This window comes from Nesoenas mayeri (genome assembly GCF_963082525.1).
Source record: "Nesoenas mayeri genome assembly, chromosome: 3".
Classification (NCBI taxonomy): Eukaryota; Metazoa; Chordata; class Aves; order Columbiformes; family Columbidae; genus Nesoenas; species Nesoenas mayeri.
This window is the reverse complement of record NC_137544.1, coordinates 44,016,130-44,032,962: the sequence shown is the minus strand read 5'-3', so window position 1 is coordinate 44,032,962 and position 16,833 is coordinate 44,016,130. Positions and strand designations below refer to the sequence as shown.

Below are 16,833 nucleotides of genomic sequence, written 5' to 3'. Positions count from 1 at the left end.
ACAACATCCAAAGATACATTCTTATTTCAGATGGGTAAGTAATCAATTACCATTTCAGCTATTAAAAAAAAAAATGAAGTGAGGGAAGGGATCAAATCATTCAAGGTGGAAAAGTAAAAAAGAAAAAGAAAAGAAGAAAGGAAAGGAAAGGAAAGGAAAGGAAAGGAAAGGAAAGGAAAGGAAAGGAAAGGAAAGGAAAGGAAAGGAAAGGAAAGGAAAGGAAAGGAAAGGAGAGGAAAGGAAAGGAGAGGAGAGGAAAGGAGAGGAGAGGAAAGGAGAGGAGAGGAAAGGAGAGGAGAGGAAAGGAGAGGAGAGGAAAGGAGAGGAGAGGAAAGGAGAGGAGAGGAAAGGAGAGGAGAGGAAAGGAGAGGAGAGGAAAGGAGAGGAGAGGAAAGGAGAGGAGAGGAAAGGAGAGGAGAGGAAAGGAGAGGAGAGGAAAGGAGAGGAGAGGAAAGGAGAGGAGAGGAAAGGAGAGGAGAGGAAAGGAGAGGAGAGGAAAGGAGAGGAGAGGAAAGGAGAGGAGAGGAAAGGAGAGGAGAGGAAAGGAGAGGAGAGGAAAGGAGAGGAGAGGAAAGGAGAGGAGAGGAAAGGAGAGGAGAGGAAAGGAGAGGAGAGGAGAGGAGAGGAGAGAGAGGAGAGGAGAGGAGAGGAGAGGAGAGGAGAGGAGAGGAGAGGAGAGGAGAGGAGAGGAGAGGAGAGGAGAGGAGAGGAGAGGAGAGGAAAGGAGAGGAGAGGAAAGGAGAGGAGAGGAAAGGAGAGGAGAGGAAAGGAGAGGAGAGGAAAGGAGAGGAAAGGAGAGGAAAGGAGAGGAAAGGAGAGGAAAGGAGAGGAAAGGAGAGGAAGGAGAGGAAAGGAGAGGAAAGGAGAGGAAAGGAGAGGAAAGGAGAGGAAAGGAGAGGAAAGGAGAGGAAAGGAGAGGAAAGGAGAGGAAAGGAGAGGAAAGGAAAGGAAAGGAAAGGAAAGGAAAGGAAAGGAAAGGAAAGGGAAAGGAAAGGAAAGGAAGAAGAGAAGAGAAGAAAAAAGAAAAAGAAAAGAAAAGAAAAGAAAGAAAAAAAGAAAAGAAAGAAAATAAAAGAAAAGAAAAGAAAAGAAAAGAAAAGAAAAGAAAAGAAAAGAAAAGAAAAGAAAAGAAAAGAAAAGAAAAGAAAAGATTGTTCTTTCAAAATTATTTTATGCTCCCATAAAGCAATATTCCCTTTTCTATATATCTGTATGGATCATTTAGTTCTTTAAGATTCCGCTACACACACTGAAATCAGACGGAGTGTTTATATAATTAGGAAACATCAAAGACACCTAGTAAAATATTAAGATAGAAGAAAAGAAGATATCAAAGCCATCATACATTGAATTTAAAATCTCATCAAGTCTCCTGAACAATAGTTCCTGACAGCATAGTAAGTAAGGTCTCCCTGGACTGCTCTCCTGTCAGAATGTTACTGAGTCTAACATAAGAATTAGTGACTCTAACAATTGGGAGGGGTTTCACACTGAAATATTGACAGATATTTTCAACATTGCTAGTTAAACTGACTTTCAAATCCAGATACCCATTTTATTGAAAAAAATAGTTTTTAAAGAGTTTGGGAGTGGAAATACAAATACAGACAGTTCAGGAAAGACATTGAAGTCCTGGAGCGGGTCCAGAGAAGAGCAACACTACTGGTGAAGGGACTTGAACATAAGACCTATGGGGAGAGGCTGAGGGAGCTGGGCTTGTTTAGTCTGGAGAAGAGGAGGCTTAGAGGTGACCTCATCACTCTCTATAACTACCTGAAGGGAAGTTATAGCCAGGTGGGGATTGGTCTCTTCTCCCAGGTAGTCAGCAATAGGACAAGGGGGCATGGGCTTAAACTCTGCCAGGGGAAATTTAGGCTGGATATTAGAAAGAAATTCTTTACAGAGAGAGTGATCAGGCATTGGAATGGCCTGCCCAGGGAGGTGGTGGACTCGCCGTCCCTGAAAGTTTTTAAACTGAGATTGGACATGGCACTTAGCGCCATGATCTAGTAAACGGACTAGAGTTGGACCAAGGCTTGGACTCGATGATCTTTGAGGTCTTTTCCGACCCATTCTGTGATTCTGTAATATATTTCCCTGAATATAAAGATGAAGTTCTGTAAGAGCCAATTAAACTTCTGATGCATTGATAACAAAACATTGTTATCTAAGGACAAACATTGTTACTACCCCTACTGTAGACACCAGCCACAATACTAGCAAAGAAACTGTTTTTCTTTACCCCAGGCAGAAACACCTAGAAATGGAAACATTTTAATAATATATAAACTAGGAATGTGTATTTCATGTGAAAGGTACATCAAACAAAGCTACCAAACACATTCCTAGGAGTTACTCTATTGAAATAGCATTTTGGAAAGACTACACAAGAATAATGTTCTAGAAAATCTGAATCCAGGATGATCTAAATCACTTGCAAATTTTGAGCTAAGTGTATCTTTGCAGGAAATGTAAAAACAGCAGTCTTAAGCACCGCACCCATCGGTCACTCCTAATTTTTGCCAAAAGAAAAAACAAACAAACAAACTACCACCACCAACAAAACTTGATGGTTTAAACTTGTTAATAATCACCTTCTAAGGAAATTAATAATACATTTTTGAACTTCTGTTTACTGTTTTACATAGTATTACAATACCATCCAGTTTATCCAGAGCTGGCTGAGCTCCAGTAATTGGAATAATGATCATTACTGAAAGCTTTGGCTGTTTAAATTGAAGACACTATATAAATCTAAGACTATTGTTACTGTACAATAAGGAAGCCAAGAGATTCAGAGGGTGAAAGCACAAAATTATAAGCATTAATATGATAGTGGTCTTTGATTCTCTATATTCTAATTCAGATGGGACAGCATAATAATATTATGTTATCATATTGTGTAATCTACACTTCCAATATACATTACGGCATAACATTATAAAAAGCTTATTTGGGAAACAACAATTTGCCTTGCAGATTGAGCAGTATGGAAATAAGGCACCTTCTAGTTTCTCTTTTGCATTATTGACAGAACTTCTAGTAATTGCTCTTCTGGAAGAGATTAAAGAGGATGAAGGTTAAAACTCAGAAAGAGACAAGGTAAATATATTAAGTAGAGGACAAAGACCTGCTATTATTTGCAATTACTACAAAACATTTTGTTTATTTTTTTTCTAAATCGAGGGGATTTTCTCTTGTGTAAAATAACAACAACAAAAAAAAATCTCTGATATTTGAGTTTAGAAAAATCTCTTTTGCTCTGGTTTCTTATCTCCGGTGACAGAAACCAATTCATTCAGCAAATACATTTAAATTGGAGGTATTACTTGAACTTTGCATCACTTCAAAAGACATGTAGCAGTCAGTAAGAAGCGAGTTATACCTCTCAGAATCCAATCTATCGGACAATTGTATGAAAATCCTTTTACAAGGCTGTTGGTGTTCCAAACACTGGTGAAAGGATCTGGGGATATTCCAGAAAGCCCACACGGATGAAAGCTTTCTTAACCTACATTAAATCTTGATAATGCAATAATGAGTCTTTTAAAAGGATCATTCTAATTCCCCTATCTAGTGCAATAAAGACTGTATACAGCTAATCTGCTTTGCCCTTTCAATTAAACTCGTCCAGGACGTTCTATGTAGTCAGCACCCTGAATGAGTCATTAAAATTCTCGTTCTGTAAGAGTTGTGTGCAGCACACCGTTGTTTCTAAATTCCATTAAATCCAAATGGTCTTTATCGCCCCATGACCACTGTGACTTCAATCAGCCAATTTAATTACCTTACAAAATTGTCAGCAGAAGCAGCAAAGAAAAACAGGAAGGGCTGTGACGTTATCAAATTGAAATCTTCCTCTGTGCTGTTTAATCTAGACCAGTCAATAACAATGCTTCTCACCTTCTTGCTGCCTTCCCGAGGCTCTTAACCTTACGCTTTTTTCAAAGATTTCTGCCGTTGTTTATAAAACTGATTTTGAACTCCTCTTTGTGTGGATGTTAACACATATCGAAAGCTTCTCGTCCTTGGCAGTAAAATTTTCATTGGGCTCTAAATACTGGAACTGCAAAGCCACGGACCTCTGGGGGCTGCCACAACAGGTGTTTATTTTGCAGATTTCCATCGCACTCTTGATCAGAAGGCAGACTACCTTCCCCACTAGAACCAGATATAACCGTATATTTTCTCATTTTTCTCTTAAATACGAGCAGAAAGGTTACCTCCTTCCATTAAACGGGTGTCAGTGCAAAATCCAAAGGAAAGTTCACATCCAGGAGAGCTAATGCAGGTCCACTCTAGGAAAACTCGACATGATTACCCAGCAGGTGTTTTTCACTTGAGCTCCTGTCTCATACCCTTTTGCACTGTTTCACTGCTGTTCCATAACTTCGCTAGTTTTAAACGCTGCTATGTCAAAATGGTCACCTAGAGCCCAGAAACTTGTGCTTCGACACCCACTAGTCCCTGCACAAGCAGTGAATCCAGTGAGGTGGCCCCTTGTCTGGTTTTGTCGCTCTTGATCTTACAAAAGCAGTTACATGGAGATAAACTCAAACAGAGGAGCTCAGTTAAAGAAGAATTTCAGATGAAACCCGCGCTAAACCTTCAAGGAGCAAACCTCCCGCGTATAGTAATTCCCCTCTTTGAGTTACATCATCGTATATAGTTTTGTTTTGCTATTAGTATGGAGGCGGGGGGGCGGGGGGGGGGGGGGGTGAGGGGCGCGAGGCGGCTCCGGAAAAGTGCTGGGTTTTGTAAAACTTTGGTGTGGGTTTTTTTTTTAAGGGGAAAAAAAAAAAAAAAAAAAAAGTCTGTAGTAGAAACTATCAGTTCCTTGAAAAGTGTTTCCAGCCCTCTCTCTTGCCTTTCCTTTGGTTTTATCCGGAAGAAGATCCCCCTGCTTCCCCTTATGATTCATTGTAACCTACAACATTCAGCTCCCTTTTCCATCTGTCTGAAGTCAGGCAACTCCAAAGCAACAAAAAGTGGAGACTACAGACACGGGCCTCTGCTTTTCTTTGCCCTTCTTTCTGATTGTGCTGAAAATATATATATATATATATATTGCGCAAAGTGGGGAAACACTTATCAGTCCAGTGGGCCTCCTGCGGTGGAGATTTTCAGTCTTTCCACCACCCTTTCATAACTAATAAGTTACCTGAGAGGAAATGAGAAAATGCAATGATTAAACCGCTTTCACTTTCCAGTCACAGGCCCCTCTTCACACCTCTGCTATAGGAAAGACAATTGCTCACGGCAGCAGAAACAAGGCCCGAAAGGGGCAATTTAAATAAAGGAGGTGATTCAGAATTATCCGGATTTCAAAGAGCTGATATTCATGCCCCACGTCGAAATAGGTAAGAGGGGCTTTAAACAGCCTGGGCTCTTATTGCTTTGGGTACGGAGAAGGGGCGAGTTTCTGGCAACACAGGTGAGCCGTTACTGGTGGTTAACAGCCCTTAATGGCTTGATAATTCAGTCTTTCAGGGTTAAGTGCTGGGATACCCCCGGGGAAGGCAGAAGCGAGGGCCCTTATGAAAAGGTGGAGGCTGAGGCCGGCCCCGGGCCGCCCGCCGTGCCCAGCGATCGGGGGCGGAGATGTGGCTCGGCTGCCGATCTGCCGAGCTACCTGGTGTTTCTGGGGAGCCCTTGGCCTGCGTCTGCTCTTACACAGAAGCAGTGAATCGGAAAGGTACGAAACGTGATCCCCGATAACGGAATGGATCTGCCGGCGGTCACGTATTTTGACTTTTGTACGGTGATAAGGAAAAGGTTTCCATCACACTTAGTACAGCAGAGAGACAAATACTGGGCTGCTGTTTTTCTCCCTCGTCAAGCTGGGAGCTGCCCTTTCATCTGTAGCAAGGGTTTAGGACTCTTAACAGTTGAAGCCCTGGAGTATCATGGACACAAGCCTCACCCTCAGCGTTTCCTGGGCTTACTTACGGGAAGCTGTTCAGAAAGGGCAAGAGAAAGAGGCTTGCCAGATGCTCCATGAAGCACAGTGTTATTTAGGAAGGTTGACTGGTAGTCATGCCCAAATACCACATTCCCCTACTCCAGCAGCAGCAACAGCCGCAGGTGGGTGTCCAGGTGCCTGAGTGATTGCCTCCAGGGAGGGAATTATGTCATCGCACCAGTCTCTCCCCATGTTTGCTCCATAAGGCGCAGACAAAAATAACCCCCCGCATTTGACAGATAACCCAGGCGGCTCGACTTCCTGCGTAGTTGCTAAGAGGTAGCTTGAGAGCGAGAAAAAGAGAGAGAAAGGACATGCTGGCTAGTCCCAACAATGAGAGAAGCCGTGGGAAGGACAATGCGAATCCATGGTGGTTAATTTGCACAGGAGGAATGAGGGGGCTGGAGCTCTGGCAGGCTTCAAGCTCTCCCCTGTTGCCATAGCGCTGCTGGCTGAGGAAGAAGAGCGGGGGCTGGCAGGCTGCCTTCTGCAGGGAATCTCCTCAGCTCTCACATCTCCTCGGGAAGGACACCACGGGAAAGCACCTCATCCCGTCCTCCTGGTCGCAAGGATATCCCGGAGGGACAAATAGCACAGAAACTCGGAGGAGGCGGTGGGGAACTCCCCTCTCAGAAACAACCAAAGCTTTTCGACAGTTCAGTCCCTGCTCCTTCCCTCCTCCCCGCCATGCCGTACACAGAGGCAGAGGTGTCAGTCTCTGGGGAAGCAGCCGGAGTTCTCTCGCGGTTAGAGACAGAGTCACTCCACACTTGGACTAGGCTAAATCCAGACAAGGTCGGTTGAGCACGGCAAAAGCCTTCCTCACTCTCTCTTCCATCTAACATTTTCCACACTAAAATAAATTAACTAACCGCTCGCTACCTATTTCTAACCCTCAGAGATGGATTGGCGACAATTCTTTTGAAAGACAAGCAAAAGCATGCCGCGATGCAGAAGCGGACTCATACTTGGCTGCTACAAAGAGTGGAGTGAGCACAACCTGTGTTAGCCACCTGTGTGACCAGGAGGCAGTTGGGAAGGGAAGTTAGGCTGGACAAATACGTATGTGTGAGACCATGTCACAGGCGTCGAAGTCCTGCTGCACCACCCTTCAATCTCGAGATTATTTATTATTCTAATCATTATCAAAACACTACTCTCCAGGGCCCTGTAGGTACACCAGACTAACAATTCAGAGAGAATGATAATCTAGAGGAGGAAAGCTCACCTCCTGCAAATGATGTGGCCAGGAAAATGTTTGTTTAAAGATCTACCCTTGAAAGTAATTCAGACTCATAGAGACTGGCCCTTGGCACCGGCTACGAACCCCGGGTTGTGGTACTAATCTCATGGCCATGATTATGGCTCATACTAAATGCAAAATAAACCCCGCAATGATATACGGAGCCGTTTAGCCATATCCAAAGAAACAAGCATTCCTGAAGACGGTTGCTAAGAGCAACGTGCCTTAAGCACCACCTTTAGACTACACGGAAGCAGAAAATAAGTACTACTAGGAATTCAGCACACGAGATCGGTAACAACGTGGTGACTTTTTAATCATTACCCACCTGCCCCTCCACATAAAAGTGTGTGCGAGCGGGGGAATTTAAACAAAGATACAAACCGAGCCACTACTCCCAGGCGAAGACGAGAGCTTTCAGTGCCCCATAGAAAGGGATGTAGCGGCTGCTGCCAACTTATCGCGGCTAGCGCGAATGCGGGAGATCCGTGTCTTCTCCCTCTACCCATGCTGTCGTAGGCACAGAGGTTGCCGCTTGTCTGGGGAAGCAGCTGTTCGCCTGCCCCCTCCTCCGCTACCCGCCGCGGATCACCCGCGGGGCGCTGCGCTCCGCCCGCGCTGCCCGGGCGGCCGGCAGGGCGCGGGTGCGGGGCTCCCACGGCGGTTCGACCCGGAAGACTCTTCCGGATCTAACAGCCCCCTTCGGATGCGCAGTTAACTTTCCTCTGCGTCCTGCCCTTCCTCACTGTGAAACTTCTACAGGGGTTGCAGTGGCTGAAAATTCCCCCTTCACTTGCTTTCTTATACACACGTATACAGGCGCGCATCCACAGGCAGAGATGTTACGATTAGTTTCGTGGTCCATCTGGGATAGTCTTTAAACTGCAAAGTATTTTGCTCTCCTTGAAATTTCATTCTGATCTATGCGTTTTCTATCTCTCTTTTTGTTTGTTTGTTTTGTTTTCGGGCGCAGGGGGAGTGGGGAACTCGTACAACTTTCCTCGCATAGAAAAGCTGTGGTTTCGAAATGTATCGCAAAGGCTCTTTCATGGCCACCGCTCAAGACATACATCATCTCTTCTCTAACCCTACACGCCACTGAAGTGGCAAGCAACTAGGCTGACGCTTCAAGGGAAAACAGCCTAAAGGTCTCAAATCGCAGCTTCGAGCCCACACGGGATCGGCTCGGGTGGATCAGAGACGGGCGGCAGAAACTTAACAACTAGTTGACAGGTTTTTAAAGGATCGAGCACCGTATTAGCTAAGCTTTCCACTACTATGGAAACAAAAAAGGTACATTTCGAGGAAAGAACGCAAGCTGCGCAGAGCCTTGGGCAAAAGCGTTTGCCAGTCATTTTTCTCGCTATTGTTATTATAATTATCATCATCATCATGCCGTTACTAGGGCTACAATGAGCTACAGCGACAGAAAAAAACACACATCAATTCATCCCTCCGGATGCAAAATTAAGAGGGACTTATGTGCCTGACTCCGATACCACGTCCCAGCTCTCCCCCAGCACCCTCTTCTGAGTCAATCCTACGAATATCGCATTCCAGCTTAAATGCACAATGAAAAAAGTCTCGGGAAATCTTACCAAATCTTAATACATGTGTGGTTCCTTGAGAATATCCAATCCACAGTAAGCAAAGAAGGAGTCTAACGATGCATCTGAAGACTGAATTAGTTAGAATAGGGGAAATAATCTTCATGATGTTTCTATGCACACACGCGCTGCCTCACTTCCCCCTTCTAAGCCGTCAGGTTTCCCGGTAGGGTGAGAACGAGGATACGTAAACTGATGGCCCTCAGACGCGATCACGGCATGGTCACAGAGAGAGGAGAGAGTCTACGCTTCCCAAACCCATTAGCAATCCCTGCATGTTCTTCATTCACTGCGCCAAGGAGCAACCTTCAACTGCAAGGAATGGTGGGACATCCATGTTAGTCGGGGGAGAATCCTTGAGAGATCCAAACACACACAATGTCCAGCCGAGTAAACCTGGGAGGCAAGAAAGGAGGAAAATCAGTAGGTAATCCAGCTCGGGAAATCGCTGAGGTATCGCCACATAGCGAGAGTCAGTGAGCACCAGCCGTTTTACTGGAGAAGCTTTTGCCGTGCTCCCATTCTACTGCACTGCTGCACAGCTTCTGACGCGAAGCCAAGATTAAGTGAGAGAAATTGAGATAGCTCTTCTCTTCTTAAGGCTGCCTGCCAGACAGCCTTCCCAATTTCTATTATGCAACCGATCTGATCGCCTAGCGTTGTCAGAGGGGAGAGGAAAAAAAAAAAAAAAGGCAAAAAAAAGCAGCTCGGTATTGTTTACACGCTTCTAATTGTTATTAGTATTTCAATTGTTCTGAACAATAGCTATAAGGATCTGTAGCGGGTGAGGAGGGGGCTATAGGGGAGAAGGGAATCGGTTGTGTAAAAATCAATTCATGCATTTTAATAGCTGACTGCCTGGGTCGAAATCACTTAGCTTTAGAGTTGTGAAAGAGGAGGCTGACAATAAACTCATGCAGGTTATTACAGTAACGTTTAGGCTTAAAAAAAAAAAAAAAAAAAAAAAAAAAGAAAAGAAAAAACCCCCAAATTTGATATTTACATTCACTGACTTAAGTTCTTAAGCTAAAATGAATGAAATAGGGTACACGCTATGGCTTATATACTGACTGTCCTCAGGAACTTGCTCCGGACCAGGTGATCACGGAGCACCAGCCTGCTTCTGTAAGGTAAACAGGAATCGGCAGCGCTAGAACAGCCTTGTTGAATGCACAGACTTGTTTCGCTCAACTTGCTTGAAATTGCAGTGTTGCTTAAAATACAGTAACTTGGGGATTTATTACCTTATGCTTTGCACTTTATTCTGCCACTCCCTTATTTTGCATTCTGCTTTCTTTTCCTTTGCTGTTCCTTCTTGTACAGAGAGATCTATGTAGTTAGTCATTTTGCAGTCCTCAGCGAGAACAGTAGCACTTCCCAGTTTAATAACGGGATACTGAGTTTGTATCTGCAAATGCAGCCCCAGACTTCTGTCTTTTGACCAGGTGTTCCAAAAAAGATAAACTGACTCTGTGGACTACTTCAGATTTTCCTTGGAAATACAATTAGTTATGTGCCTATATCCATTAAAATATATTGAACCAGGACTGTCAAACTTTGCAACCTAAGTGAAGATTTTGCTGAACCTGCTTAAGCTTTATTACAAATATTAAAAGACAATTCCTAGATTCCCCATCAGGAAAATGAATTCATTTTATTCTAAAGTCCGCCTACAGACATCTTTTGTCTCCTTTATCTCCCTCCCTGGCTTTTATTACTAAAGAAAATACCACTGAGAGACTTCCCCCACAGATACATACAGATGAACACAGAATAAACCTGACTTTACAGAAATAGATACTGATGATGCCAAGCTAATGAGAACACTCTGTGGAAATATCAGAAGTAGAGCATGGCAGAGGTGAGTTACGGTTTATTCTTAAATAACATCTGTGTATTGTGGACATTTAAAAAAGTAACAGCAGCATTTAAATTATAACCTGTAATGTTGGTGCTCTGCATCCCTAAAAGTGTTAGCAATTCACGGTAACTTTTTATCATTATGGCTTACTGATTTCTTCTGCACGCATTTACTTAAAACACTGTAAAACGCTGATGAAAAGAAATGTACATTCTGAGAAGGGATTATTAAACATCATTGATTTTTTTTTTCTTTAAGATGGAGGCATAACTGCAGCGTCAAAAATAAGTATCATGAATGGCTAGTTCTGCAGTCTAGCAAGGAATTCAATCAGACGATTTGACTATTGGAGCACTTTAAAAAGAACACCTAGTGTTAAAAGCAAGGATATCTAGCGACTCCTTCAGTTCACACTTAGAATATCTCCCAGGAAAAATGCGGAGAGATGCTCTTTCTTGTATTTGCAATTTCGTTTATTCTGGTCTACTGGTTCATATTTTATCTTAGTCCAAGGAGAAATAAAACCGACCCACGTGAGCGCTGTACGCATTCTTTTCCTCCTCTTTCTCTTGATGTTGTTGAAATAAAGGACACTAGGTATTTTTAGATATTTTTAGTAGTGAATGCTCAGATGTAGCTTCCTGTCTAAACTGGCTTTTTCTTCTTTCTCTTTCAAAATTTAGTTTTCGTAAGCACATTCAAAAATATAATATTCATTGTCAGCTTTAGAGTAGTAAATAAGACATAACTTTGGGCAAAGTAACTCTTGTTAACAGTCTGATTTTCTAAGGTCTCTTGAAAAAAAAAAAATACAGCTACCTGTAATCTAAGCCCAACAAGGCTCCTAACTCACAGAGGCGTTTACACAATATCTGGAAACACAAAACAACTTGCGATTAATTCCTTTTAACAAATATTAAATATTCAGCAGCCCACACTGCAGCCCCTGGTCGCCTGCCTAAGACTCAGGCGAAGTTTCGTGGTGTCTCCCCCTCCCTGCCCCCCGTCCCCGTGGGAACATCCCGCCACCGCCGGCTGCAGACTCAGCACCGCGGACAGAGGCCGGCTCGGCCCCTTCAGCACCACGGAGAGCGCTCCCGGCCCGCCGCGCCCACGCCACCCGCCATCCCGGGTGTCAAAACGCCCTTTTTTTTTTTTTCTTCCCCTCCAGTCATTTCACAGCAAGGAAAGGAAATTAAAATGTGTTATCGGCTTCTTTAAAGAGATATTATACCCTCCATTATGTTAGCTGGCCAGCTAGTCTATGGCATTTTATGGGTTGGAAGAGTACCACTCTCCTTATCTGCTATCACACATCACCTAATGCTGTGTTAACAACCTCCCGCTGCTTCTGTCAAGCCCTAGCTCCCACCTTGAAGGAAAAGCGTAGTTAATTCAGAATTATTTTCTCTGGAATATCAGTTCCTTATTAAAAAGTAAATCTCGCAAAACATCAGATGTTTAGAACTCACTAGATATTTAGTGACTGAAGTCCACTTATAGACTATACAATTAACTAAGGCCTCTGACTTCCCCATCCTAGACTCCTTTTCTGTTAATTGGACTTTAGGTTAATTTCTCCTTCGGAGGAGGCAAGGAAAAGGAAGGGTAACCTTTAAAAATGTACTTTTGTCCATCCTCCAGAATTTCAATATGAAAGCAGGTAAATGTTCTTAATGCCTCTCCTATTTCCTTCCCTGTGAGACATACAATTCAAAGGTTGGGAATTCCTAATAAAGTGTTATACTGCAGAAACTGTTCTTGTGTTTTGGGGGCTTGTCATCACTGTTACGTAGTTCTTTTCACATTAAAGTCTTTATGAAACTGCACTTCGCAGTACAGTGATCAGCAACTGGGAAATCTACAATTCTTTGGCTATATGTCTTGATACATTTTACGTTTTGGTAATCTATCATAGAAATGGTGGTAACACATCTCTAATACACAAGGACAATGTTCATGTGAAGCTGATGTGAAAAATTGTATTCCAGCTGTAGGCAGCGATGGGAGAATAGACAGCCTAAGGCCTTTAAATCTCTGGGTAATAAAAGACTACTAAATTCTTTAGGTATGTGTCAAGTATAAATAGTGATCTCATGTACATAATGTTTCATTTCAAAAGGGGAGATATGTGAACCTGATTACCTTATTATATCAGGCACTTTTTCCTTCTGATCACATTTTCATGTGTCGTTATCATAATAAAAGTTAACCCAGTTCCAGATAGCTGCCACCTACTGGGATGTATAGTTTTATCCTATTACTTTAAAAATGAAATGGCTTTCATTTTCAGGTCATAGCTGTGTCTCTATGTACCTATGATAAGATTTTTATACCACTCAATCTACTGTTTTGTCATCTCTCAACAACAACTGATATAAATTTAGTGTCTATACAACATATGGTCCACAAAGCTTTGTTTCTTGGACGTTTTTCGGCAAATCCATGCAAACACTTCAGATTCGCATGCCATCACAGTCCTCCTGCTGTTGCAATCTGGTGTGAGGAGAGCCATATCTTACTGCAACACCTGACCAGCCTCTCCAAATCTCTAGAAACAAATATTAAAGCCTTTCTGACAAAGCAGTAACACAGTCCCCCCTTTTTAAACCTTTGACAAAGTATTCAAATGAATGTTGATATAATCATGTAAAAACACATTGTGGCCCAGTTGCACTTTACTCCCAACAACTATAAAACCCATGGGTTCTCCTGTCTCTGTTATTAGCTCAGCCTAAATTTACAATCAAGTTTCTGCTGCATCTATGATTAATGACATTTTAAGATGGTAACTAATTTTTAGCCAGTGGGAAGATATGCATTCTAATTAACAAAATGAGTATGCAACAGACTTAGTTGTCCAGGCACTTTTGGGCATCACAGCAATGCACTTTCCCAGCAGGTTTTAAGCAGCAAGAACAAACATTTATGACATTATCTACAGATCAGCCTCTCGTCCCTTCAGTTTGCTATTGGGTTGGGGAAGCTGTGAAATATTTTGCGAAGAGAAGGAGGATGTTTAATACTTTTCATGCTCTACTGTCCCAAAAGCTTCTAAGGAAAACATGAAGAGAGGTTTTCATTATAATGTACTCATCCCTTTCCAGTGCGCACACGGCTCTTGCAATCATGCCTCCACTCCATAGGCAGGAATGTCTCTTGCTTTACACAGAGAGTGCCAGCGCCCTGGCTGGGTTAGCTCTCCCAAAGGATGCTGAATTTGTTCAGAAATAAATGACAGGACTGCCGACAAGCTGAAAGAGGGGCTGGCTGAGCCGTACGGTGGGGGCCGGGAAGGGGCAAGAGGAGACCTCACGGAAGCGGATCCTGTTATCCACCCACAACTCTAGCGAAGTTAGAGACCGTTTCCCACCTTCGCTACCCCATGAGGGTTGGGGGGAATATCCTCAAGGATGCCGACTCGGCCGCTCAGAGCTCGACCTGCGAGCAGCGCTCGCCTTGTGGTAGCAGCTGCGGGCTACCGCGGGAGCCGGCCGGGGGCATCTGGGGGCTGCTCTGTTCTGCTCTCTCGCCCCCGCTTCCCACCCTTCCATCCCCAGCACGGGAACAGTGGCGGCTCTGACGGTGTGGAGCAACGCGGGGAGGAAGAGAGGAAGGCGACAGGTTTGCCTACCTCATAGGAGGGGCAGACCCGGGCGGCAGGAGCCGGCCATCCCAGCAGTGCTCGGGTCCGCCAGCTCAGCGCCTGCTTTTGCATAGAGACACCTGGCCGAAAGACATCGTGGTGTGCAGCTCTCGGCACAACGCGGCTACGGTGCATTACTCGCCGCCAGCTCTCTGCACCCCCCCCCCCCCCCCGCAGCCCCTCACTTTCATGCAACCCCTCCGGCCGTGGCGGCCGGCCGGCGATCCCGGGACATCCTCCTACCTTGAGCTGCGGGCGGGGAAGCGGGGAGGGAGAGGAGGAAGGCGGAGGCGGGGGGAGGAAGGGCGGTGGCAGGACGCCGGGGACTGCCCGGGCTGCGGTGCAGCCGGCGTCCGGGCACCACTGACAACGGCGGCAAGCGGTGGCCGAGCGGCGGAGGGAGGGAGAGAGGGAGGGAGAGAAGGAGGGAGAAGTGGGGGAGGGATAGAGGGAGGGAAAGAAGGAGGGAGGTACGCCTCCCGTTGGGAGCGCTGCACAGCGCCCTTTAAAGGAGCAGAAACCAGCTTCCTCCGCGGTCGCCGCTCCAGGCTCCCCGCAACGCCAAGCCCCGCCGCCGCTGCCCGCCCGCTTCTCCGGCCACCGGGCTTCTCAGGTGGCCGGCGAAACAGAAGCGCTCCCGCCTCTCGTCTCCCCTTCGCCCGAGGGGCCCGAGCTCGCCGGGAGGCGAGTTTTTGGGGCGTTAAAAGTCCAAGCTCTTAATTGGGGTTCTCGAGTCCGTTTCGTAAACACCGGGGATAAGGGGAGGTGTGGACCCTGCGCCTGCACAAAGGCACTCAGCGACCCCTACCCGTCCCCGTTTTTCCCCCTTGGGCACTGGGATAAGCAGAGCGCCCCTGCACCAGCCTGCGGGGGTGCTAGAAAAAGTGCGGGTGCCTTCGGCTGCTTCTCGACTCCTTCCTCACGCTAAAGCCCGTCCATTCCCGCTTCTCCCTGAACTAGTGGGAACTGAGTTCGGGCACTTTTTCTCCACTCCAGCCAGGCTGGAAGTGGGGAGAAACCTCACGAGAAGGCGAGCAAGGAGGGAGAGCGTGGTGTGGGTATAGAAGAGCGAGCGTGACCCGTGGGAGCCGCGATCGCCTCCGTTCCCCTCGCCGCCTGACTTTCTTCTACCCTCCTCAGCGGCAACGCTGAGGGAAGGGGGCTCTGATAATAGAGCCAAGGCCTCCCTAATGAGCTGGGGTGTGAAATGTAGCCCCCTCCCCCTTCCATTACAGAATTGCTAATGCTTTCCCCGCTCGCCCAGACCCACTCTCCCCCGCAGCGCCGTAGGCGTCTTGGTGTTCTCCCTTTCTCCCCATTTTGTTTCACGGCTCGGACGTGCCTTGAAGGGCTGCAGGATTTCCCCTGCGCCTACTCTCCTCCTCCGCCCCACCCTTTCCCCCCCCTCCCCCCAAACACGCAAGCTTCCCGAGGTCTGATCTCCAGGCAGACGTGCCCGTCCCCTCGCCTTTCCTTCACGGAAAATTTCCGTTCCCGGATTCGCGGGGGAGTGCTGCCCGCACCCCAGAAAGGATGCACCGGTATTAGCCCACTTCATCTGCCGGTATTGGCCCACTTCATCTGCTCTAGCGATCTACTAGGGAGCCCTGGTTATCGGAGGACGGGGTGGTTCGAAGAGCGTCGAAGAGATGAGCCTGGGGCGGGTGGGGGTTGGTGACTGAAAAGCTCCTATAATTAAGTAAACAGCAGAGTTGTTGTGCGAAGTAAATAAATAGTCAATGATCCCATTGTAGAGCCGAGCGCAGGCGGCACAGACCGCGACGGGCTCGCCGCGATTGGGCTCTGGCCGCTGTGACTTGCAGCTTAATCGGCCCCACAGCACATCCCTTAATTACTTGCAGCGCACTTCTATGGCCGACAGAAAATTCATTAGTCAGTTCATTTGCCTGAAGCTGTAATGGAGATAACTCTTGTGAAAAACAAACGCGCTGCTAAAGCAAAGCGCTTCACGCCACTTTAGGAGGTAAAGGGAGCTGGGGAGGAGACACTACGCCAGGAGTAAGCGGGTTGCTTGTGGGGCAACTGAGAGGTGAAACGTCACAAAAAGCTGAGCTCTGGGGGTCCCGCAGGAGGGAAAGAAATTGCGGGGATCGCTACGGGAGTGACCAACTGATTCCCGTGATCTCCGGGAAGGGTGAGGCGGGTTAGCGCTGTGGGCAGGCAAAGGCTGGAAATGTGTGAGGTCAAACATCTGTGCAAGTAGTGACTCGGTGATTCCGTCCCCCTTCTTTTATCTCTGACTGCATTTGTGCTGTTACTATTCAGAGTTTTCTGACCAGAGCACAAACACAGAACAAGGCAAACATAAAAATATGTCTTTTTCTAAGATGAAAGAACACAAGGCAGAGGAAGAAAAGGGATGTGGCATTTCAGTTCCCAGAATGGTTCTAATATTGCAGATAGATTGTGTAATACCCTCATGTAATAATTTCACCTCAACTACATTAATGCGGAGTCTTTTCCCTTGTTGCCTGGGTTACATTTCTGTCCAGA

General features: G+C 46.0%; 1 protein-coding gene across 1 annotated transcript in view; it reads right to left on the bottom strand.

Annotated features, from left to right (window-relative positions):
* Positions 1-8,918, bottom strand: part of GRIK2 (glutamate ionotropic receptor kainate type subunit 2) — a gene marked incomplete at both ends in the record, with an annotated part of 381,844 nt that extends 372,926 nt beyond the window's left edge. The window contains one exon of the mRNA XM_080340953.1: positions 8,804-8,918. Coding sequence (XP_080197079.1) covers positions 8,804-8,918 — 115 coding nt within the window. The remainder of the gene's footprint in view (positions 1-8,803) is intronic.
* Positions 8,919-16,833: the final 7,915 nt, after the last annotated feature.